Below are 23,605 nucleotides of genomic sequence, written 5' to 3' on the forward strand. Positions count from 1 at the left end.
TGGGCGTGAGCACCGACTCTGTGGGCGTGAACACCGACTCTGTGGGCGTGAGCACCGACTCTGTGGGCGTGAGCACCGACTCTGAGGACGTGAGCACCGACTCTGTGGGCGTGAGCACCGACTCTGTGGGGGTGAGCACCGACTCTGTGGACGTGAGCACCGACTCTGTGGGCGTGAGCACCCACTCTGAGGACATGAGCACCGACTCTGTGGGGGTGAGCACCGACTCTGTGGGGGTGAGCACCGACTCTGTGGGTGTGAGCACCGACTCTGTGGGTGTGAGCACCGACTCTGTGGGCGTGAGCACCCACTCTGAGGACATGAGCACCGACTCTGTGGGGGTGAGCACCGACTCTGTGGGGGTGAGCACCGACTCTGTGGGCGTGAGCACCGACTCTGTGGGGGTGAGCACCGACTCTGTGGACGTGAGCACCGACTCTGTGGGCGTGAGCACCCACTCTGAGGACATGAGCACCGACTCTGTGGGGGTGAGCACCGACTCTGTGGGCGTGAGCACCCACTCTGAGGACATGAGCACCGACTCTGTGGGCGTGAGCACCCACTCTGAGGACGTGAGCACCGACTCTGTGGGCGTGAGCACCGACTCTGAGGACGTGAGCACCGACTCTGTGGGCGTGAGCACCCATTCTGTGGGCGTGAGCACCGACTCTGTGGGCGGGAGCACCCACTCTGAGGACATGAGCACCGACTCTGTGGGGGTGAACACCGACTCTGAGGACGTGAGCACCGACTCTGTGGGCGTGAGCACCGACTCTGTGGGCGTGAACACCGACTCTGTGGGCGTGAGCACCCACTCTGTGGGCGTGAACACCGACTCTGTGGGCGTGAGCACCGAGTCTGTGGGCGTGAGCACCGACTCTGAGGATTTGAGCACCGACTCTGTGGGCGTGAGCACCGACTCTGTGGGGGTGAGCACCCACTCTGTGAGCGGGAGCACCCACTCTGAGGACATGAGCACCGACTCTGTGGGGGTGAGCACCGACTCTGTGGGGGTGAACACCGACTCTGAGGACGTGAGCACCCACTCTGTGGGCGTGAGCACCCACTCTGTGGGCGTGAGCAACGACTCTGTGGGCGGGAGCACCCACTCTGTGGGCGTGAGCACCCACTCTGTGGGCGTGAACACCGACTGTGTGGGCGTGAACACCGACTCTGTGGGCGTGAGCACCGACTCTGTGGGCGTGAGAACCCACTCTGTGGGCGTGAGCACCGACTCTGTGGGCGTGAGCACCCACTCTGTGGGCGTGAGCACCGACTCTGAGGACGTGAGCACCCACTCTGTGGGCGTGAGCACCGACTCTGTGGGCGTGAGCACCGACTCTGTGGGCGTGAGCACCCACTCTGTCGGCGTGAGCACCCACTCTCTGGGAGTGAGCACCGACTCTGTGGGCGTGAACACCGACTCTGTGGGCGTGAGCACCGACTCTGTGGGCGTGAACACCGACTCTGTGGGCGTGAGCACCCACTCTGTGGGCGTGAGCACCGACTCTGTGTGCGGGAGCACCCACTCTGAGGACATGAGCACCGACTCTGTGGGGGTGAGCACCGACTCTGTGGGGGTGAACACCGACTCTGAGGACGTGAGCACCCACTCTGTGGGCGTGAGCAACGACTCTGTGGGCGGGAGCACCCACTCTGTGGGCGTGAGCACCCACTCTGTGGGCGTGAACACCGACTCTGAGGACGTGAGCACCGACTCTGTGGGCGTGAGCACCGACTCTGAGGACGTGAGCACCAACTCTGTGGGCGGGAGCACCGACTCTGTGGGCGTGAGCACCGACTCTGTGGGCGGGAGAACCCACTCTGTGGGCGTGAGCACCCACTCTGTGGGCGTGAACACCGACTCTGAGGACGTGAGCACCGACTCTGTGGGCGTGAGCACCGACTCTGAGGACGTGAGCACCCACTCTGTGGGCGTGAGCAACGACTCTGTGGGCGGGAGCACCCACTTTGTGGGCGTGAGCACCCACTCTGTGGGCGTGAACACCGACTCTGTGGGCGTGAGCACCCACTCTGTGGGCGTGAGCACCGACTCTGTGGGCGTGAGCACCCACTCTGTGGGCGTGAGCACCGACTCTGAGGACGTGAGCACCCACTCTGTGGGCGTGAGCACCCACTCTGTGGGCGTGAACACCGACTCTGTGGGCGTGAGCACCCACTCTGTGGGCGTGAGCACCGACTCTGTGGGCGTGAGCACCCACTCTGTGGGCGTGAGCACCGACTCTGAGGACGTGAGCACCCACTCTGTGGGCGTGAGCACCGACTCTGTGGGCGTGAGCACCGACTCTGAGGACGTGAGCACCCACTCTGTGGGCGTGAGCACCGACTCTGTGGGCGTGAACACCGACTCTGTGGGTGTGAGCACCGACTCTGTGGGCGTGAGCACCCACTCTGTGGGCGTGAGCACCGACTCTGTGGGCGTGAGCACCGACTCTGTGGGCGTGAGCACCGACTCTGTGTGCGTGAGCACCCACTCTGAGGACGTGAGCACCGACTCTGTGTGCGGGAGCACCCACTCTGAGGACGTGAGCACCAACTCTGTGGGCGGGAGCACCGACTCTGTGGGCGTGAGCACCGACTCTGTGGGCGTGAGCACCGACTCTGTGGGCGTGAACACCGACTCTGTGGGCGGGAGCACCGACTCTGTGGGGGTGAGCACCGACTCTGAGGACGTGAGCACCAACTCTGTGGTCGGGAGCACCGACTCTGTGGGCGTGAGCACCGACTCTGTGGGCGTGAGCACCGACTCTGTGGGCGTGAACACCGACTCTGTGGGCGTGAGCACCGACTCTGTGGGCATGAGCACCGACTCTGTGGGCATGAGCACCGACTCTGTGGGCGTTAGCACCGACTCTGAGGACGTGAGCACCCACTCTGTGGGCGTGAGCACCGACTCTGTGGGCGGGAGCACCGACTCAGTGGGCGTGAGCACCGACTCTGTGGGCGGGAGCACCCACTCTGTGGGCGTGAGCACCAACTCTGTGGGCGGGAGCACCGACTCTGTGGGCGTGAGCACCGACTCTGTGGGCTTGAGCACCGACTCTGTGGGCGTGAGCACCCACTCTGTGGGGGTGAACACCGACTCTGAGGACGTGAGCACCGACTCTGTGGGCGTGAGCACCGACTCTGTGGGGGTGAACACCGACTCTGTGGGCGGGAGCACCGACTCTGTGGGCGGGAGCACCGACTCTGAGGACGTGAGCACCGACTGTGGGCGTGAGTACCGACTCTGTGGGCGTGAGCACCGACTCTGTGGGCGTGAGCACCGACTCTGTGGGCGTGAACACCGACTGTGGGCGTGAACACCGACTCTGTGGGCGTGAGCACCCACTCTGTGGGCGTGAACACCGACTCTGTGGGCGTGAGCACCGACTCTGTGGGCATGAACACCGACTCTGTGGGCGTGAGCACCGACTCTGTGGGGGTGAACACCCACTCTGTGGGCGTGAGCACCGACTCTGTGGGCGTGAGCACCGACTCTGTTGGCGGGAGCACCGACTCTGTGGGCGTGAGCACCCACTCTGTGGGCGTGAGCACCGACTCTGTGGGCGTGAGCACCGACTCTGAGGACGTGAGCACCGACTCTGTGGGCGTGAGCACCGACTCTGTGGCCGTGAGCACCGACTCTGTGGGCGTGAACACCGACTGTGGGCGTGAGCACCGACTCTGTGGGCGTGAGCACCGACTCTGTGGGCGGGAGCACCGACTCTGTGGGCGTGAGCACCGACTCTGTGGGCGGGAGCACCGACTCTGTGGGGGTGAGCACCCACTCTCTGGGCGTGAGCACCGACTCTGAGGACGTGAGCACCGACTCTGTGGGCGTGAGCACCGACTCTGTGGGCGTGAGCACCGACTCTGTGGGCGTGAGCACCTACTCTGTGGGCTTGAGCACCGACTCTGTGGGGGTGAGCACCCACTCTGTGGGCGTGAGCACCAACTCTGTGGGCTTGAGCACCGACTCTGTGGGGGTGAGCACCCACTCTGTGGGCGGGAGCACCGACTCTGTGGGCATGAACACCGACTCTGTGGGCGGGAGCACCGACTCTGTGGGCGTGAGCACCGACTCTGTGGGCGGGAGCACCGACTCTGTGGGCGTGAACACCGACTCTGTGGGCGGGAGCACCGACTCTGTGGGCGTGAACACCGACTCTGTGGGCGGGAGCACCGACTCTGTGGGGGTGAGCACCCACTCTGTGGGCGTGAGCACCTACTCTGTGGGCGGGAGCACCGACTCTGTGGGGGTGAGCACCCACTCTGTGGGCGTGAGCACCTACTCTGTGGGCGTGAGGACCCTCCCAGCAGCAGGCGTTGCTTCCCCAGCTTCTCCTGCATACCTGACCATCATCATTCATCCACCACAGTATTGAACCTGGACTCTCCTTCCACTCATCGCCTGATACATTCTATGGTACTGTGATCAAGGCCTCAAACTTTGGATCTTGTTTTTGACCTAACCTCGCCTGTTTTTTCATGTGTCCTATTCTCCTCTGCTACAGACCCAACTCTGGTGTGCCTGCTAACATTCATGCTGACAAATCCTGCGGCGTTCTCGCCTTCAAGCCTCCTTAAAGGAAAAGATTCTTTTTGCCATATTCCATTGTGTGTGTGTCCTGCTACTGAGTCCTTTTGCAACCACCCCTTGTGACACGAACACGACAGTTATTTAATGGAGCATTCTACAAGTTAATGAGCACTAATAATGATCACTTTGTAAAGAATTCATGCATCTTGAACTTGGTTTCTATAAGTGCAAACAAGTTAAAGATATCTTAAAATACAATTTCTGATGAGAAAAGATTTTACTGCAGATAGCTGCAACCACGGCTCTGACCAGTGTGGGTGTAATTTTATCTAAGAGGAATTATAGAAAGTAACGACAGATTTCATTGAAGGTTAAAGCAGCTTGCCATTGACACACTGTAAAAAATACAAGTCCTGCAATGAAAAGTGCGATAAAAGGGAAGTATAAGGTCTGTGTATTTAGAGATCAGTACTTGTAAATAAAACAATATCAAGACTTTAAAAGGATCAAAGAAAACAGCAGAAATATAATAAGATAAAGAGCAATAAGAGGAAAATGCATGAAAATGCAGCAGCACTGTGTAGAAAAGCACTTCCAGCATGGGCCATCATTCTGGTTACGGAAGACAGGAGAGATGGAGAGAAATCCTGGAATTCATCAAGAATTCAGAGGCCACGGCAGCAGGAAGACGATGAGGTCATCAATAATCACATCAGTGGGAAGGATCAGCTGAACTGCTCACTATGTGGGCAGCTAAGGACGGCCGCGGAGTCCTGAAGACGTGCCGAGCTGACCGGGCTGTGGAGGACTGTCTGAGACTGATTATCAAAAGCACTTTGTCATTTTAATTATAATAAAAAGGGGAAAAAACACACATTTTTGCTCAACTTCTCTGTTCATTTTAATCTATGACAATGTTTTATCAGCTCCATGTGTCTTACTGACAACACTAGTGATTTCAAATGTAATTCGTTGTACTTTAGTGCAACAATTGAGTAAAAGTAAAAGTTAAATTCCATCATCACAGCTGTTCAATGTGTTCACCCCTGGCTTCTATTGTGCTGCTGACACTAAAAGGAGCTGAATGGTGAGGGTAACCCTGGAGAATTCTTTGCTGATCATGACCAGTTTTAGCTTTTCTTCGTCCACTTCCTTTAAAATCAAATTACCCAGACGGAACACTTTGCTTTCAGACCGCAGGCTTAGTTGTGTTTCCCAGACTCTCTAAATGGAAAATAACAGGCAGCCATCAGCCATCACACCTGTGTCCTGTGTCAGTGCTGGCCCAGGTAACCCTGAACCACCTTCAGCTGTGGACCTTTGGGCTGGCTTGTGTGGACACCTCCCACCAGTCACTGCCAGGTGTTTGTTTGCTGTCGTCTCTCTTTCTTTTTCTGTCCTTTCACCCCTAACCTACCAAGGCAGATGGCTCCCTCTGAATCTGGTTCTGTTGGAGGTTTCTCCTGGTTAAAAGGGAGAATTATTTAATTGTCTTCATGCAAAGTCGCCTCTTTTAGCCGGAACTTCAGGCTATATAAATAAGATTAGATTAGATTAGATTCAACTTGGTCATTACACCTGTACAGGTACAGAGCAACAGAATGCAGTTCAACATCTAACCAGATGTGCAATAAGCAGTGAGTGCATGCAGCATAAATAGGGTGATATATAGAGGTGTTTTTTATAGCATTTGGACAGTATTTACAGATGAAAATCTATGTACAGATGAGACTGTATATGCAGAGGATGGTTGTCAGTACTTAGACGAGCTATCCTTATGAGAACATTTTCTGTGCTGCAGAGCATATATTTGGGTGTCTGATGCCGATGCCCTGCCAGAGGTTTCTTCCTGTTCAAAGGGAGTCGTTTCTCTCCACAGTCGCCTCAGGCACACTCAGGACGGGAGATTGGACTGAAGACAAGTTTCTGTTGGTTTCCTTAGCTAGGAAATAGTTTTGTATTGGCTTTATATGAATGAATTGGATTAATTTGGAATTTAATCAATTGGATTTGATTGGATCATGACTACAATAAATTGAACTCCAATTGGCTTGTTTTGGACTGTATAATTGATGTGCCTTGTGATGACATTTGCTGTAATTTGGCGCTATATAAATAAAACTGATTTGAATTGAATTGAAGTCGAGCAGACATTGTAACTAATAAATTGATGCATATTTACCATACACATAGCAGGCCACATCCAAGAGAAACGGAGAGAAGGTACGAAGCCCCAGGAGTAAGAGGAATATCACATCTTCCTCTGAGCTTTTTCTCATCCTAAGCAGCTCAAGAGTTTTGGTTGGAGGTGTGTGAATAGATGAGGATAGAATGAAGAGGAGAGGTGCTGGCTCTGGGGCTTTTACACATCTTGTCATGCCTTTGAGGGCTCTTTACAGGCCTCTCTCTGGTCAGCTGGTCATACAAAGTGGGCTCATCTTAAACAACAGAAGCCCAGGAGCCTCCCAGTGCCTTTGAGGGTTAAAAGAGGCAGACCCTTCAGGGGGGCACTGGGTATGAAAGAGCACAAGCATGCCTTGTCACACACTCTGTAAAACTTCAGTAAACACATAAAGAGTGAGTCACTAAAGCTGGGCAGCCAGGCAGAGTGCCGCCGCATATTTACGAATTAAAGAGGTCAAATGGTGCTGAGGCATGAGTGCAGCAGAGGGATGGGGGAGGTCATTGTCAGATATTGTCACAGCAACTGACAGCATTTGCCAGCAAGACCGGCATTTAATCTAATGGATGATTACTGGTATAAATACCCTTTGCACTGGCCCTTGCAAATCATCAATTTAAGAACATCTGCCACCGATTGAAATATGAGTAGTTTTGTATCAATAATACAAAATGTCCTCCATGGATGACAAGCTCTCTGTTGCTCCTGAAGGTTTTTATCAACTGATTACATATTTTGAGACACAATTTTCCTGTACCATCTGCCACAGGATCATTAAATGTATGCTGGAATGATTTGGGATTGACTTTAAGGTTATTATGCCCGTACCAAGGCCTTCCTTGCTAGTCTAAACACTAAAATAATTGAAGCCAAAGCCAAAATTTAAAAAATCATCCAGAGAACACAAAAGAAAGTAAAGTAAATCTGCCAGTTGGCATTAGGACCCATACAGTCAACAAAGGCCTGAAATGCTGGCACAGAAGAGCAAAACTGAGCCGAAGCAGAGAGCAGCCCTGCACCGCCGCCACTGCCTCTGCTCTGCTCACACTCCCATTCACACACTTTAGTATTGTTCCCGTCTTTGTTCCGATTCTGCTCCAACACAATAGTATTTAGTCACCATAAATGCATAAAAAGTGTATAATAAGCAGCATATGTGGAGTGCAATGTAGGCAGTTTTTAAGTTGTGAGTGAAATATTTGCCAAAAGATTTAGAAACTCTGCACAGTGTTGAAATAAATTAGTTGAAAGATTGAAAATTGAGTTGTTTCTCAAAAAAAAAAAAAAACTTAACTGCATCTATGAACACAAGGTCTCAGAGAAAGCTATAGGAGCGGTTACAGACATGCTCCCATACACACTATGAACAACTGGCACTGAACACAATCCAGCCCACAACAGATGCTAGCTTTATCAGCGCATTATGTCTTAGCAAACTGCTAATAATGTAAAGTCTTTATCTTCTTTCCGCCCCAGACACTGGAATGGATGTGTCTATTTTAGAAGATAAAAAATAGCCATAAACAAAAATTGCCCACTGTCAATATAAATACTGATAGAGATTAGAGGAGGGAGCAAATATAATAATAAAAGGCATTCTTAAGATATACTTGACACAGCAAAGCCCTCGGTGGACAGCCGCAGGCTTAAATAAACCAATTGAAGAAAGTTTTTAAGACCAATGGTATAATCTTTCTGTGGAAGAAAGTAGATTAAAAATAAGAGCAGTGGGGAAAAAAATGAAGTGATTTGTGCTTGTTTCCCTGCTTTACCGATTCTGGTCCAAGGCAGTGAAATGCACTCTGCTGAGTCTGTGAGAGACGGGGAAATAGGTGAGCTTTTCATCTGCTGCTCAACACTCAGGAAGGATGTCAATGACACATTCTTCTTTGCATTTTTGTTATGGACTATGCCTTTTTTTCCATATGTCTAACACATCATACATCTTATTATGATGAAAATATCTTATTTGAAATGAGTGTAAATGACAGAAAAAGCTACACATACATTCATATCTTTTCAGATGGGACTGTGACTGATCAGTCTGTGACACCCTGACACATATCCATAAATATATGACTGCAACACCAACAGAGCCCCTGAATAAATAGATTGCTATCAACAAATTCACCTTTGCTGTTTGATCTTTTGGCACGTCTTCTTTTGGTTATTAAATAACACTCAAAATATGAGGCAACTCAGTTTAAGACAATATTTTAAAAAAAAAAGATCAAATAAAAATATTTAGCAATCAAAATTGCTTTGATGGTTTTTATATTTTACATAAAAATCAGAAACATCAAACAAAAAACGATGATTCACATTGAACACTGTCATTTACTAAATGTTGCCTTCATTTATATTATATATTTTATATTTTATATTTTATATTTAAGTGCCATTGGCTGTTTTGGGTTGTTTTTCTGCTTTAGTGTCAATTACTCAGTAGATTTTAAATGTATATCATGACTCTGGCCAAAATTAGCTAAAAATGTGCAGTAAATGTTGGTCATAAATTTGGTCAGGATGAGAAAACAACAGAATTAACTCAACTCTGCTTCTTCAAGCTGCAAATAAAAATAAAAGTTTTGTATCAATTTATGAAACCAGATGAACCCAATAGGTTGGTCAGACTACAAGCATGTCTTAAAGACATAAAGACCTGGATGACTCAGAACTGTCTGCTTCTAAATTCAGACAAAACTGAAGTCGTTATCTTTGGACCTGAGCGTTTCAGGGAGAAATTGTCTAGCTGTATAGTTACTCTAGATGGTATTTCCTTGGCTTCTAGTTCTACAGTGAGGAACCTTGGAGTTATTTTTTTTACCAGGATCTGACCTTTGACTCGCATATAAAACAGGTTTCTGGGACTGCCTTCTTTCACCTTCGTAATATTGTTAAAATCAGGAACATCTTGTCTCAGAGTGATGCAGAAAAACTAAATTAAATTAAATTCAGAATAGAATTTAAAGCTATGGTAGGTAATCCTAGAGAGCTAGCAAGATTCGAAAGTGGCCCCTCCTCTAAGCTCCACCCCCCCCCCCTCCCCATTCAGTCAGTGCTTCATCCAAAGCCGGTAGAACCGCGTGCGCACACGGAGCAGGGAGCCAACAGAGGGGGGCGTAGGCAGAAAGCGAGGCATCTGATTGGTTTTTTTGTAGGCGCTCCAATCCGAGATCAGCATCAGCTTTTTCTCAGTTCTGCAGCTGCCACAGAGGTCTGATTATTTTCATCCCTTTTTCTAAATACATCTTGTATAGATTTCTCTCAGGATACACGGACCATTTCACCCAGTATTACAAAATGTGTTTCTGAACAGGATTACCAACCATGTCTTTAAGATTCTTCTCCTCACATATAAAGCTCTTAATGACCGAGCTCCATCATATCTTAAAGATCTCATTGTAAGATATTTTCCTAACAGAGCACTTCGTTCCCAAACTGCAGGTTTACTTGAGGTTCCCAGAGTTTCTAAAAGTAGAATGGGAGGCAGAGCCTTCAGTTATCAGGCCCCTCTCTGTGGAACCAGCTGCCAGTTTGGGAGGCAGAGCCTTCAGTTATCAGGCCCCTCTCTGTGGAACCAGCTGCCAGTTTGGGAGGCAGAGCCTTCAGTTATCAGGCCCCTCTCTGTGGAACCAGCTGCCAGTTTGGCTTCAGGAAGCAGACACCCTCTCTACCTTTAAGATCAGGCTTAAATGATCTTAAAGTGATCTTAAAATTATATGTACATGGATCTACTCTCCATGTACATCATTGCTGTCATTAACTCGTGTTTCCCTGTTCCAACAGGTATCCTTTGAATGGTGTTACAGTGTTTGTTGTCCCCTCTTTTCTGTCTTCTCAAACCCCAGCTGGTGGAGGCGGATGGCCACCCTTCCTGGTTCTGGTTCTGATGGAGGTTTCTTCTTGTTCAAAGGGAGTCGTTTCTCTCCACAGTCGCCTTGTGCACGCTCAGATTAGATTGAAGAGAAGTTTTAGTGCAATCTGTTAGTTTCCTTAGCTAGGCTACTTAATTTGTTGATTGTATTTAGGAAACTGGATTAATCTGGAATTCAATGAATTGGATTTGACTGGATTCTGATTGTATTACAATGAATTTGGCTTAAATTGGATTGTATCTTTGAAGTGCCCTGAGATGACATTTGTTGTAATTTAGAGCTATTTAAATTAAAATTGAATTGAATTGAATTTAATTGAATTTAACTGAAGAAGTAAGCTACCTCCGCATTGTACAGTGTGGGAACCTGTCAGTTATTTTATTGAACAATTTTCTGAGAATGATCTAACGACCTCATGACCTGTGCTAAAGAAATGCCAAAATATAACCTGCATATGTCTTCTGTTGTTTATGACCAGTCCCCTCAACCTTCGGCGGAGATGTTGATTTAACACATGTTGCTTTGTACTGTCAAAATATTGTAAAGTACCTACTTACATTTGTTACCTTCTATCATATCACACCAGCAATTATGGTAGAAGGTCTCCCTGTAAAACTCTCCGAAATGTCCCATGGATGTGAGGGTGTGTGGAATGAGCTGCTTCAGCTTACAGACACTCCCTTCTTTACAGAAGTTTAAAGCTATTCTACAACCAGTGTTGGTCAAGTTACTTTTAAAAAGTAATTAGTTACTGCTCCCCAAAAGTAATTGAGTTAGTAACTCAGTTACCACATTGTAAAAGTAATTAGTTACTCAGCAAAGTAACTGTGGCGTTATTTTTTATGTTCTATAACGCTGTTACGTTCTATAACATCTTTAACATCAAATATGTTTATATTAACTGATTGAAGAATAAAAACACTAATAAATACAGTAATTTAGAACATTGGGTATTTATTTGAACTCAATAGATTGCAGCCTGCCATATGATGCATAGAAATAAAAACATAAATATTGAAAATAAAATGGTGATGGTGTGTTGTTTGTTTTCGAGTGGCTCCGCCTCCTTCGCTGGGGCTCACGCTAGCTGCATTTGGGCTAGGGGTTGGGCTAGCTAGCTGCATTTGGGCTTGGGGTTGGGTTAGCTAGCTGCATTTGGGCTTGGGCTTGGGCTTGGGTTAGCTAGCTGCATTTGGGCTTGGGGTTGGGTTAGCTAGCTGCATTTGGGCTTGGGGTTGGGTTAGCTAGCTGCATTTGGGCTTGGGGTTGGGTTAGCCAGCTGCATTTGGGCTTGGGGTTAGGTTAGCTAGCTGCATTTGGGCTTGGGGTTGGGTTAGCTAGCTGCATTTGGGCTTGGGCTTGGGTTAGCTAGCTGCATTTGAGCTTGGGTTTGGGTTAGCTAGCTGCATTTGGGCTTGGGGTTGGGTTAGCTAGCTGCATTTGGGCTTGGGGTTGGGTTAGCTAGCTGCATTTGGGCTTGGGGTTGGGTTAGCAGCTGCAGAAGCAACAAGTGCTTCATATTCGCATGGGTTGATGTAAGGTGCTTCATTAGATTTGAGTAATTGAGGCAGACGTGGATAAAGTTTTTTGCCCTGGGCATAGCGTGCATGTTACATACACATTCTTGCCTTTTATCTCCACGAGTGAGAAGTAGTGCCGGTACTTCCAGTTAGAGAACGCTACCTTTGAACTTCCCTGGCTCGTCGCCATTGTCGCTGTCTTGTGTGAGTTTAGTAGTAGTCGTCAGCGCGTGCAGTGAGACAGCGTGAGCAGGGCAGCCGCCCACACAGCCAATCATCATCGCATTTTGACGGTGTCATCATCCCCACCCCTTCTCTCTCCAGGCAGCTGATGTGTAGCCGAAAGCCTACAACCAAATTGTAGTAACGCGCCACTTTATATTCTCAGTAACGATAACGGCGTTGTAACGATGGGAAAAGTAATTAATTATTACTCCGTTACTGGAAAAATAACGCCGTTATACTTAAACGCTGTTACTCCCAACACTGTCTACAACCTCCCTGAAGTAAACCTGTGGCTGTTTACATACTCCTCTGCTGGGGATGAAATGTGTTTCTGGACATAGTTAGCATGACCTTATTATCTCTCTGTTCTTCTTTGGGGTTTTGGATTGGGTAACTCACATTTGACATAGCTCAAATGGAATTAAAAATTAAATAATACTTTATGAATCCTTAAAGGAATTTATAATATTGCAGTTTGTTATTTAAATTTTTTCTTATTATTTACTCAGATATTTACTTATATCTTATTTGTCATAAGCAGTCGTTGAATATGGTTATAGCTGCTGGCAGAAATGAACTCCTATACTGTTCTTCTTTGCAGAGGAGCTGGAGAAGCCTCTGACTGAACACACTAGTTTTATATACCATCTCAACATCACATAGCTACAAAGATTCATCACAAAGTAAACGTTACAAGTAACCAGAGCAGCCCTGCTCCTTTGGGCACGTTCCTCACATCAGCTTAACATAATAAGCTAATAATACAACAGAGCAATATTACTGCACGTATATTTGTGACCTTGTGTTCAATCACTAGCAAGGTGTTATCAAAAGCTCAATAAAATGTGAGGTGCTTAACTCCTAAATACAGAGTTACTGTGCTACTCCTTATTAAACTATGAACACATGTTCCTGGGATGGAAAATGAGACATGAGGGAGGAAAAAATTGCTAAAGTTTGTTTTAAGTTTTAATGTTTTAAGATTCAACTAAGACATCTGAATATTCCGTAGCCTACAAAGTGGAACACATGTGTGGTAGCCATTACCCGGGCAACGCAGTTAGAATGAGCTACATGGAACAGTGTATGTTCCTCATCTCATCTCCATGAATAATATTCCAGACCTCATGACATCATTTACATTATCTGTACATGAGGTCGTGATGGACCTGTCGATGGGGAACCCCGCTTCTCGCCCAATGACTCGCGATCCTAAGATGGAGTTATTGGGTGTAGAAAATGGATGGATAAATGTACATGAAGTCAGCGTCCCTGTGTCACTTATCCCCACTTTATGCTTCTGCTGTAAGACCTACAATAAAGGTGCAGAGCTGTGTGTTTGTTTTCAGGAAAATAATGACATTTTTTTCATGGTCTATAACCCTCAAAGACTCTTCTGGCCCTCTTAATTAAAAAAATATCCCATCTGGTTTGAAAGCTCGTATCATTTGCATGTTTCCCTGTTGTTCAGCTAGTAGATTTTGTTTTTTTGTTTTTTTATCAAATTAAATCATTCAAAACCATGTAATCAATAGGGAAAAAGTTATTTTACACATGGTTTGAGAGCTGTTCTTTTGAATTATTTTCCCTGTCCGAACTAAACACCTGCTGCTTGGATAGATGTAGCGTGCACAAGGTTTTGCTTCAGCAGCGGTAACAAAAAAAAGACAGTGGACCACAGTAACACTTCCCAGTGCAGTTGCATTCAGAGCAGGAACATTACAAATGCCGATCAGCCAAGGCAGCTCAGAGGAGAAGCTTTCCTTTCAGCATTTAGCTGTTGTCTGGTTCAATCGTGTCACTTTGAGGGAGTCTATTCAGAGGTATTCATGCATCTGCCTTAAGGCTACAATGGCCGCCACTTTATAAACTGTCAGCCTGCCTGCCTCAAGCCTTTGGTTCATATTGTTTCCTTTCTTTATAAAAAACCTGGAGGAGTTCATCAACTCTCTCAATGGCAAAAGTAGGCACAAAATCACCAACTAGCCTCCATTTTCTTCTTTTTTTATCCTTTTTTGGTGTTTGGGACTGTTTGTGTATCAGTCAGAAGAACCATGTCTGACAGCAGACCTTTTTTTTTCTGCTCATGCTCGGACAGCAAAAACTTTCAAACCAACTGACTTTAGGATGAGCCTCTGTAAGAATCAAGCATTATGTTCAGGTTTTAAATATAAGTCTCTTATAAATCCCTGCTAATATAAAATAAAATGCAAATATGATTACATCATCTCTGAAAACAGAAAAAACTCAGAACTTAGATCAACTAGTTTTTCATTCAAATCAGATCTAAAAGGTCATTTCATCTGGAAATGTGTGACATTGTAAAGTATCAAAAATAAAAATCTTATATACATTATACATTATATTATATATATATATATATATATATATATATATACCTCCTCACACACAGCTCCATTTTACTAAGGACCTCCGACAATCAGTGTTTCACAACATCACAATCTGTGTAACTCGACTTGTATCATAGACACATCAATGCCATATGGACAGTTTGGTTAACTAAATAAAGAACACCTATCATTCTAACTGGCTGTGGTCATTTAAACAAAAATATTGACTACAATCAGCTGCTCTGAGGACATTAGGTGCACCACGCAGTCTGTAACGTGTGTGTAACACACAGGAAATGAAACAAGGACGATCTGACGTGAACGCGTCGGTGACCTGAGCGTCACGTTGATAGACATCGCTGTCCCACAATGGGATAAAAAACTCAAATGAGGGAGGTTCTTTCAGCTGGAAGTGCATGTTGAAATCTATCTCATAGTTTTTTTTTGTTTCAGGAATATTGTTATATATAAATGCTCTTCTAACCACTTCTCTGTATGGACCACATAGATCCAAAAGAAAACAAAAGAAAACAGAAAGATCAGCTCAAAGCGAGCGTAGTCCCTCATCTGTTTTCTTTAGGTTGCCGAGGGAAACATGCTCAGTTCCTGTCATGATCGGAGTGTGTGTTCAATATGTGGCTCAAATGCACTGACAGAAAAATGGGCATTAATCCACTTACATACCTTTGAGTAGCATATACACTTTATTCTACACCCCAATCCACCCCAAAATGGCTGGGCTTTTATGCCGCACTAATCTCTGTATATTTAAGGTCATTTTCCAGCCAATTACACTGGATGGCTGCATTTGGTGAATGTGATTTCCTTCATGGACTGATGAGGAAAACCATGAATAAGCCATCTAATAGATCCAGACACACAGGAAATTTAAACAGGATTTTAGTGTTGCATCTACTCATAAATAATAATAATTCTTGCAGCCATTTCCCAAGCGCTCACACTTTGCATTCACTGCTAATATGAATAATCAGTTATACACACTTCGGCTTTGCTTTCACACTCAGTTATTTTAGCCCTTTCACAGATTCTCCTCTCCAAAATGGAACCAAGCAGAAGAAAGTGATGACATTTACAAAAAAATACAATATCCTTTTTCAGAACTATAGCAGTATGAACATTCATGGCAGTTGTGTTTTGGCTGCATGTTTACAGGGCGAGTGCAGAATTATTTTCCCTTAGCCCATAGCAGAGATGTTTCCCTGTTCCTGCCTGCTGCTCATATTTCCATTCACATTGTTGTCTAACTGGGCCCAGTTATTTCTGATTCTCAGTGTAGTTATTCCCCCACGATTAAAGACTATATCATGTTTTCATGTTTAAAGGCAAGAAAATGCCCATCCTGATGTATTCTACAGTGGATGTTAAAAATGTTCAAATGATTTCATTCACAGTTGAATCATTTTGTTTCCTCTGATTTAAACATTCCCAGTTATAGAGCAGATGGAGGAACAACCCTAAAGCCAGCGGAGTGTTTGGTGAAAGGAGGATGTTGGCAGGAAGCTGCATGTTTAAAGACGGCGGTGTTTGATGGCGTTAGCCTTCAGAGAACTGAGGTGGAGAAGGAAACTTCTCTGAATAGACTGTGTGTGATGGAGTGTGCTTTGCCTGGCAGCCGGACGGGTCAGCTGTTTCCCTGCCAAGTCCTGACAGAAGCAGCTTACAAATCAAAAATGTCTCAGTTAAATATTACAACCATGACTTGTTTTTCAAGCATTTAGCTTTACACATATTAACACAAATATTTAAAAAAAATTGCTCTCATTTGTAAATAAAGATTTATAGATTTGACCAAGGGTTGACCCATAAATAAATGGACTTGTTGAAAACTGGTTTATGAACATTACCTATGAAAGTAGAGTGCATGGTCACGCCAGGAGTGAACACATGGTGTCACAAACAAACGGGAGTTGCATATCTGTCGGGCACTCTGGGGGCCGCGCACATGGCTCAACAAGGGCTCAATTAAAGACCAACCAGAGTTGACAGTAGCTGTGTTGTTGTCATATTGTTTGTGTATTTGTTGTGGTTTCTCTGTTTGCCATTGTCCTGTGTGTATCCTTTACAAATGGGCTGTTAATGGGATGCCAGAGGCTTCTGACTCCCCCAACCCCGTTTTGCCTGTTTGCTCTTTGTGCACCGTTCCTCTTTTGTTGAGTGATCAGCTTCCTATTGGGTCGCAAGACAAGATTCTTGGCATTTGTCGGCAAAATGAAAGAGGGATTAAGGAATGGCTACTGAATACTCCAAGGGCAAAGAAGTGGGCTGCTATTCTCCGATTAAAAGCCCCCACCCAGTTCAGCAACTCCTCTCTATATATATTTGTTTTCTCACAGATACCATTGAAAAGTTACAAGTGCTACAAGAAATAAAGTAAAGTTTGTTTTCTCTGTAAAGCCCCATAGATGACTTCTGTTGTAAACCTGAGGTGTCCATATAAAAAATAAAGCTGAACAAGTGGGTCAGCCCCTGGTGAACTGTACAGTGAGACCCTTTGAATTCATTCATTTGTCTTGTGAGCAAGAGGAAAAGGACGAGAAAGCTAATATTTATATCAGGCAACAAGAAAGGGATTTTCTTATTTCCTGGGTGTGTATATGGCTTTTCTTTCCCCTGTTTCTCTGCGCCTCTTCAGTGACCCAGTTTCCACGCAGGAATCCAATGCCATTCCAGCCACTCTGAGCAGCCTGATCCAACCATTGGCCTCTTCATTTTACACAAGGCGAGACCGGCCTAAACAAGCCGGGGTGATGCTTGAATTAATCAAATTATAGGAACATTTACTTCCTATCAAACATGCTTTTGGAGATTAGGAGTTGACAATATTAATAATATAGAAAGTGTTAAGATTTGATCTCCATAGTCTTAAAGCAAATGAAATCATTTAATGGAGAGAAATGGAGCCTCTCAGCTGAAACACAGCAGTGGTGTTGGGGGCCAGGAGGCTGTGGCCTGGAATCAGTGCTGGCAGCAGCTCATATGATGAACTCTGACTGTGGCAGTGTCATTGCAAATGTTTCTGATAAGCACGAGCACCAGAAGATCAAAGCTTCTGAGCCTGGCTTTTTTGGCATCTTTCCTCCCTTTTCCTCCTCCACTGTAAAAGTGTAAATAACAGAATGGATAGTGTTCTCAGGTCAGCACAGCGCCACAGCTGCTGCTGTCAACATGAGAGGAGAAAAAGCCAAGATGTCCAGCAGGGTCCCCACTGGCAGCATATACCAGCACGCAGCCCACCCTGGCTGAGGATACCTCAGACAGAAATATTCCTGTCATCACAGAGAATGCCTTCTGGTTGATGGGTTGAGAACAAATCCATAAATCCATATGTTGAATATATACCACATGCTTGACAAACCGTTGATAACCCCTGTGAGGGACGAGACCCGCTCATGTCAGCCACATTTATTTAATGACTTGATTACAGGAGAATCTGACTTGATTTTGGACACAGTCTAATTGTTAAGGAATTATTCCTAAAAACCTGATATGTATAATTTATTAGAAATATATATTTTTTTAAAGGTTGTGGACCAAACTTCACGTAAGGATAAATGATGACCGCTTCAGTTTTACTGATTGTGAAAGGTTGATTAGACCACTTTATATTAATATTACATTATATGAGCCTGTGTCAGAGTATCAGTTTATCTTCAATATTTATGTTTAGTTTATTTTTTTCACCAGTTTCACCGTCTTTACTGAAAGTAGCACAATGGTTCAACTGAAATATTGCTACATACTTTCTGATATAGCAATATAAAATGATTAACTACATGTCCAAACCAGTGACTGGTACTGTCGATTACGCATTTTAGTTGGCTTGTTTTTAAATGATTGAATTAATTCATTATTAAATGAATGAATTGTTCAGTCATATACTGCAGAAATAAGACATGTCATTGTTGGTTTCTTAGATCTGTTGGACTTTCATCATCTTCATTATTTTTCATGTCGAAGGAACCATCTAAACACATCAAAGTGCTGATGGAGTCGGGCCCACGGTGAGTTTCATCTGGAGCCCACACACCGACAGAAGAAAGCAGAACAGAAGTTCTTTCAACACAAAGATGATCACCATGATGATGGCTGTTATTGTTAGCACTGATATAGTTCCTCTGGGTTTCACATTGGCTTCCAGAACATTGTTGTCTTTAACATGTGCTCTGAAAATGGGATTTCTTTTTTTTCTTTTTTTTGTTGGTGCGAGGCAGCAGGGGAGAAAGGGAAGGTTAATCCCAGTTTAATAAAGTGATGCACAGCCCCAGACCCAGGCTGGGATGATTGTGTTATCTCCCACCAACATTTGGGTCTCCCTCAATTTCAACCTGAAAATGACTGTGAGAAAGTGCGGCTGGTGCAGAGTGAGAGCGGACGCCCGGGGAAAATGATTATTAATAGCAGCTACGTCCCACAGCCTGTGCTCTCAGTAAAGCAGCATTTCATCACCTCCGCTGCATTTTTTAAATTCTCATTTTAAATTCTATATCCCCTTTTTTTCTTTTCTTAAGCAGGCTGGAATTTATTCTTCTCTTTGGTAAACAGCCTATTGACTGAATGATGCAGAAAACCGAAGAAGTGGAAATGTGTCTTTGGTACATTTGACCACATTCATTTGACCTGCCCTACAGAAATGAATAATATGTGGTGTTTTTAATGCATCTGCAGTATATTCTGGAAAAGCTTCCAAACTAATTGCAGTCACATATGGAAGAAGCCAAACCAGAAGGATTCAGCTGTACATTTCTCAGGTTTGTGTTTGTAAAACCAAAATCAAACCAAATCATCCCTTCCACAAGTGTATTTTAGTCCTCCCGTATCGTGTAAAAAAGCATGTGATGAAAATAACGGTGAGTTGTATTTTTAGTGCGTTTAGTGGCATCCAGTCAGACCTCTGTCATTCATTCTACAATAGAAATATATACAATATAAAATACAGCATGCCACCAAAAATCTCATAAAAACATGTGAAATCCATGTTCAGAATACAATCTAAAAATCAGGGAAAGGAACCTTAAATCTCATGAATTTATGCTGTGGGCCTCACACCATGTCGGAGCCACTGGGAGATGAAAGTGAAAAGAAATAAAAGGCTCAATTTAATCTGCTTTAAAGCTCTTGAAGAGAAAGTGTGTGCCTGGAAGTGTGAGAGTGAGGGCTGATAGGGGATAAATTATATTTCTGACTATGCCTTTGAGCTATTACACCCTTCTCCAACACAAACGCCTATTCATCAAACACCAGTTTCATTACCAGTTGTAATAGGCTCACTCCTCAAATTATCAAGTGCCAGGCCCGGATGACAGGAAGACACGAAAGGCTGATCTTCAGAGGAGCACGGATGATCATGTCGGAAGAAGAAATACCACCAATCAAGGCAGGGGTCAGAAAACACGCATTCATTTCGTGTTCACGTCATTTCAACGTTATTATGATAAATATCATGGCTGGAAGTTAAATGACAATATTTTGGGGGTCTCTCTGTTTTATTAATTCAATCAATTCTCACAAAATCATTTGGATTCACATTAGTTTAACTCCGTCCTCTCTCTTATCTGTTGTTGTAATTATTGCCATGCCCAGATCTGAGTCTGTTCAGAAATGAGAGAATCTGACATCCAAGGGACTGCTGGCCCCTCGCTCCGGTGTCGGCGGGGACACTGGGGGGCTGCCTGTAATTGATATGGACTGGCACATCGGTCATCCGTCAGCATCGCTTTCAACGGAGCATTTAAGACGCACCACAGGAGCCCGATCCACTCCAACACCTCCCTAATATAAATAATTAAGCTGCTCGAGTCTCTGCTGGGAGACCGGCTTCTGGGAGGAAACCCCAAAGCGGCAAAAACCCATTTAGACCCAATTTGTAGACAATTTATCACTTAGACAAGAGCCCCAGCAGCAGCTGACAGCAGCCCGCTTGTGTGTATCTTACCTTTGTCGCCGAGGATGCCGTCGATGCTGTGTTTGGTTTTCTTTTCTCCGTCTTCATCCTTTTTGTCACAGTCCTCATCATCATCCTTCTTTCCAAATCGAGCTCGAAGAACACGGCTGATGGAACTCACTGCAGATATACAGAGAGCTCTGTAACAGGCCCGATGATAGGCTGACGGATCATGATTACTAGTGTTGTTTATTATTATTATTATTATTATTATTATTATTATTATTGTTTTTATTAGTATTAGTATTACTATCGTTGTTTTTATTATTATTATGATTATTATTATTATTGTTGTTGGTGGTGGTGGTGTTTTTATTAGTATTATTATTACTGTTGTTGTTGTTTTTTATTAGTATTATTACTATTGTTGTTTTTACTGTTGTTGTTGTTTTTTATCATTATTATTATTATTATTATTATTATTACTATTGTTGTTGTTTTTTTAATAGTAGTAGTATTATTACTATTGTTGTTTTTACTGTTGTTGTTGTTGTTTTTTATCATTATTATTATTATTATTATTACTATTGTTGTTGTTTTTTAATAGTAGTATTATTATTACTATTGTTGTTGTTTTTTATTAGTAGTAGTATTATTACTATTGTTGTTGTTTTATTATTATTTTTATTATTGTTGTTGTTGTTACCATTATATTTTCCGAGCAACAACATTTGCCTAAATTTTCAAAAAAAATTTCATTCATTGGATTCGAACTTTTTAAAAGGTCCATTAACAAACACAGACACATATATATATATATATATATATATATATACATTTACTTATGAACTCAGTTAAATGTAGCTTACCAGAAGAGGCCTCACCTGAAGGGACAGTACTTCTGTCACACACACCGTCCTTCAGCAGCTTATCCCGGATCTCCCAGCTGAACATGCCGGGGTTGTCCCGCTTGTACTCCTCTATCCGCTTCTCCACATCCAGTGTCGCTACCTGCTGTAGGGGGGAAGGACACCGTGATTTGTGGCCTAAAGGCCGCCGGTGGAAACAATAATAAGAATAAGAACAAGAATAAGAATAAGAATAAGAATAAAGTCATTCTACACACACGTGTGTGAAATTAATTTGATTTAAATAATATATATAAAGTCTTGTTGCGTTGAACCAGGCCAGTTCCTCCATGACTGATCCCCCAGTCTCTTCTCACCCTGGGCTTGCTGCCACCAATCGCTCCCGGTCGGATGGAGCCGGTCTCCTGGTAGCGGCAGAGGATCTTGGAGACGCAGCCGTGGGAGACCCGCAGCTGCCGGGAGATGACACAGGGCCGGACCCCGTGATGGGCCATCTCCACTATCTTGTGTCGGATGTGATTGGGTAGCGGGCGGCCGTTAATGAAGACCCCTCCGAGCTGGTTGACCCGTCCCTGTCCCAGAGGAGTGGATACTGTGGACGACACGGTGCCACACTCAGTTCTCTGAAGCACAGGAGGTCGTTTAAAGAGAAACACCGAATTTAAAAGACACTTTATATCTCCTGTGGATAGAATTCAGAGGCCTACGGGCACCGGTTAGTGAACAGATTTCTGTGGACAGTTGGCCCATAAACAGTTAACAGATGACCAGGAAGTATCAGAAAGTTCCATCAGCCACTAAAGGGGAGATGAGAGCCCCTCTTTAGACACAATTCTCTGCTTCATAGGGCCGTTTGGTGACTTTAAAGCCTAGTAGGCTATTTCCAACACTTCCTTAGATTTTGGATTCATTTGAAATTTGATACAACAGTCACCGATAAAGTCTCGAGGACCTTTAACTGACTATTTGGCCAAATAAGCTATTTTTAATTCCGGCCCCAGAAGAAAGGCCTTGACTTTCTGTACAGTCATGCCAGATCATTTTGCCTGATTAAAGCCCCTCCGAGACGTCTTTCATATTAATTTCGTTTCTTTCATTTCTTAATCTGAGCCTGTAAGCGTCCAGCCTCCTCATAAAATCATCATCAACCCTGAGCGTGTCTGCCGGCCCGGCAGGCTGCTGTGAAGCCGGCCTGGCTGCTGTGTCTGCCGGCCCGGCAAGCTGCTGTGAAGCCGGCCTGGCTGCTGTGTCTGCCGGCCCGGCAGGCTGCTGTGAAGCCGGCCTGGCTGCTGTGTCTGCCGGCCCGGCAAGCTGCTGTGAAGCCGGCCTGGCTGCTGTGTCTGCCGGCCCAGCAGGCTGCTGTGAAGCCGGCCTGGCTGCTGTGTCTGCCGGCCCGGCAGGCTGCTGTGCAGCCGGCTGACACCTACCTTCCAGGGGAAATCCAGTGCGGGCATAGTTCTGTCCGGGAGCCGGGCGCATCATACGCGGCAAACTTCCTTGTAAAGATGACATTGTACCATTGGAAGAAAAAATTTAAAAAGAAAGAAAGAAAAAATGTTGGGGGAAAAGACACAAAAAGAAAATCCAAAGTGACAGATATCCAGTTCAAGTGTTGACCTGCAGGTGTTTGCAGATGAGATGAAGAAGAAGACAAAAAGGAGTCTGAGTCTAAGTGAAGTGAATGTCTGCATGGAGACATCCAGGCGTTGTGTTTGGGTTGGCGGGGAATCCTCACACTGTCAGCGTGCTCATGAGGCTGGCTTTGACTCAGACATGAGCTTCCTCAGCCGGCGGGAAGGCTGAGCCGCTCTGACGGGGCCCGGGTGACTCTGGACCGGGCGGGCTCAGCAGTTGGGTGCGGGTCGCGAGTACTGATAGGTTCTTGGAGCTTTCTTTTATTCGAGCGGGAAAAGCTCCAACAAGTTTCAGCAGCCAATGAGAATAAAGGGATCAGAATGAATCCACACACACACACACACACACACACACACACACACACATTCCTCACCTCCCGCACACCGGTCCGTGCCCAGCGGGGACAGCGTGTTTGTTCAGGCTGGGGTGGCCGGTGGCCGGGCTGATGTTTGCTGTCTGATGGGCTTCTGTTCAGGGAGACAGATGCTCCAGCAAACACG

At 45.4% G+C, this 23,605-nt stretch overlaps 1 protein-coding gene across 2 annotated transcripts in view; it reads right to left on the minus strand.

The window, feature by feature from the left end:
• The window catches only part of LOC142390413 (paired box protein Pax-7-like), a 127,473-nt gene extending 104,491 nt beyond the window's left edge, over positions 1-22,982 (minus strand). The window contains exons 1-4 of one of the 2 annotated variants that reach the window (XM_075475826.1): positions 22,898-22,982; positions 21,827-22,062; positions 21,486-21,615; positions 20,653-20,781 (exon numbers count right to left, since the gene is read on the minus strand). In XM_075475826.1, the coding sequence (XP_075331941.1) occupies positions 20,653-20,781; positions 21,486-21,615; positions 21,827-22,062; positions 22,898-22,982 (580 nt within the window). Of the gene's footprint in view, positions 1-20,652; positions 20,782-21,470; positions 21,616-21,826; positions 22,063-22,897 lie in introns of both variants that reach the window. The other variant, XM_075475825.1, reaches the window with a different exon arrangement.
• Positions 22,983-23,605: the final 623 nt, after the last annotated feature.

The sequence above is a fragment of the Odontesthes bonariensis genome, chromosome 10 (assembly GCF_027942865.1).
Source record: "Odontesthes bonariensis isolate fOdoBon6 chromosome 10, fOdoBon6.hap1, whole genome shotgun sequence".
In the NCBI taxonomy this organism is placed as follows: Eukaryota; Metazoa; Chordata; class Actinopteri; order Atheriniformes; family Atherinopsidae; genus Odontesthes; species Odontesthes bonariensis.